General features: G+C 33.0%; 1 protein-coding gene across 1 annotated transcript in view; it reads right to left on the bottom strand.

Annotated features, from left to right (window-relative positions):
* Positions 1 to 753: 753 nt before the first annotated feature.
* Positions 754 to 1,813, bottom strand: part of LOC119585622 (39S ribosomal protein L10, mitochondrial-like) — a 6,406-nt gene continuing 5,346 nt past the window's right edge. Inside the window, exons 5-6 of the mRNA XM_037934291.1 lie at positions 1,124 to 1,312; positions 754 to 942 (exon numbers count right to left, since the gene is read on the bottom strand). Coding sequence (XP_037790219.1) covers positions 871 to 942; positions 1,124 to 1,312 — 261 coding nt within the window. The 3' untranslated portion in view covers positions 754 to 870. The remainder of the gene's footprint in view (positions 943 to 1,123; positions 1,313 to 1,813) is intronic.

Here is a 1,813-nt window from a genome sequence, read left to right as displayed (position 1 = left end):
CAGTCAACTGTCCTGACAAAGAATGAATGCTCAATGCTTCATCTGGATGTTCTGTTACTAAATTAACCAATCCAAGGTTTGTTAGTTTAAACACATGAAGAGGAAAGTTACAGTATACATATATATAATTTCCTTTTATTAGGAATGATTTAAAGCTGTAACTCAGTGTTATGGTCGTATTTCTTTAGGACTCACTAAACTGGGGAATGTTTTCCTTAGGTAAGATAGCTGGGTAGGAGTTGGGTAGAAAGTTCTTGTGTATTAGAATTAGTGAGCCAAGTTTGGAATATGGAGCCACAGAATATGGCTATTGAGCTCGGGAGACAGGAAGGGAGATATAAAGGTACAGGGTAAGAAGAATTAGAATAAGGAGCAGAACCACTTTGTATATTAAGGCATTGATGCCCTATGTGCTCCTCTCATTAGCTCTCTCTTCTAACAGAAATTTACAGATGCATTAGTAGGATTGTAGGGAAAGTTTAATAATATGCATATTTGCATTTCCGAGTCTGGATAGGTGACACAAATAGCAAAAACATGAATGTCCTCCTCTCATTAGCTCTCTCTTCTAACAGAAATTAGCAGATGCATTAGTAGGACTGTAGGGGAAGTTTAATAAGATGCATAATTGCATTTCCATGTCTGGATAGGTGGAATTTTGGTGTAAAAGATGGAAGCTTCTGTTCTGAAGTTAAATATAGTTATCTCCCAATGAAGTATAACTTTCAATAAGGTTATGAAATGATAATTTACTTTTAAATGTTTTTTTTTATTAAACAGCTATAATACATAATGTACAGAAAGATGAGAAACAAACATGTATGACATTACTCCACTCTCATGGGCTATTATAAATATTACTCCACTTGCTTATTGTTCTTCTGCTTGTGGCGATGGAGTCTGATCTGATATATAACGTCCAAGAGCTGATGACAATTCTCTCTGAAATATGGTGAAGCTATAAATACAAGTGTCCTAGTTAAAGTACAAAATATTCTTTAATTGTGGCATATATGATTAACTCTTCACAGAAGTGATAATAAAAGTAAAGTACAAACTTATAGGGCAAAGAGGTCAATTGATTCATAGCATCTATGTATCTGTATATTTTCAAGCCATATACCTGATGAGATGTCATATTCTGTGAAAGTTTCTGAGCAGGAGCACTGAGGATGGACAGTAGCTGGCCTCTGGCACCATCCAGAGAGGGAAGGGCAGCATAACGTTTCATGTCTGCCACACTCATGAGACGACCCTCAACAACGCCAGCTAACAGAACTAAACTTGCCAGCTTCTTTTCAAGTTTGAGTAACTGAGTGAAGGAAGGTAATATGTAATATAAAAATATGTGTGTATACTGACTTCTTTCTCTTCTTAAAGATTATAAATATACGCTGTATATACACATCTACCAAGAATTGAATTTCAGGATCACTCATAATATATAATCTGTGTTAAAATAATACATTTACAAATAAACAGATATTAAAATAGAAATGGAAATACCCATCATCCCAGTGACTATAATAATTACTGATAACAATTAATGAAGGGACAATACAAAAATTTTAAACTGATGCTCATTCCACTAGAAAGTGGAGTTGGCACTGATTCCAATACAGTTGTTAATTTTGTTATACATGTTAATACTGCTATACTACCCTAATTAAAGCATAATATTCATTTTTATTTAAAAACTGATCCTTTATTTACCCAAAAATGTGAAAAAGTGAAAAATTACATTATTAAAAAATGTATATATAAAAAACTTACAATAAATAAAAATGTTTAATTGCAATAGTAGTTCAATTAA

Source organism: Penaeus monodon, chromosome 20 (assembly GCF_015228065.2).
Source record: "Penaeus monodon isolate SGIC_2016 chromosome 20, NSTDA_Pmon_1, whole genome shotgun sequence".
In the NCBI taxonomy this organism is placed as follows: Eukaryota; Metazoa; Arthropoda; class Malacostraca; order Decapoda; family Penaeidae; genus Penaeus; species Penaeus monodon.
The sequence above is the reverse complement of the archived record's forward strand: the minus strand, read 5'-3'. Positions and strand labels throughout refer to the sequence as shown.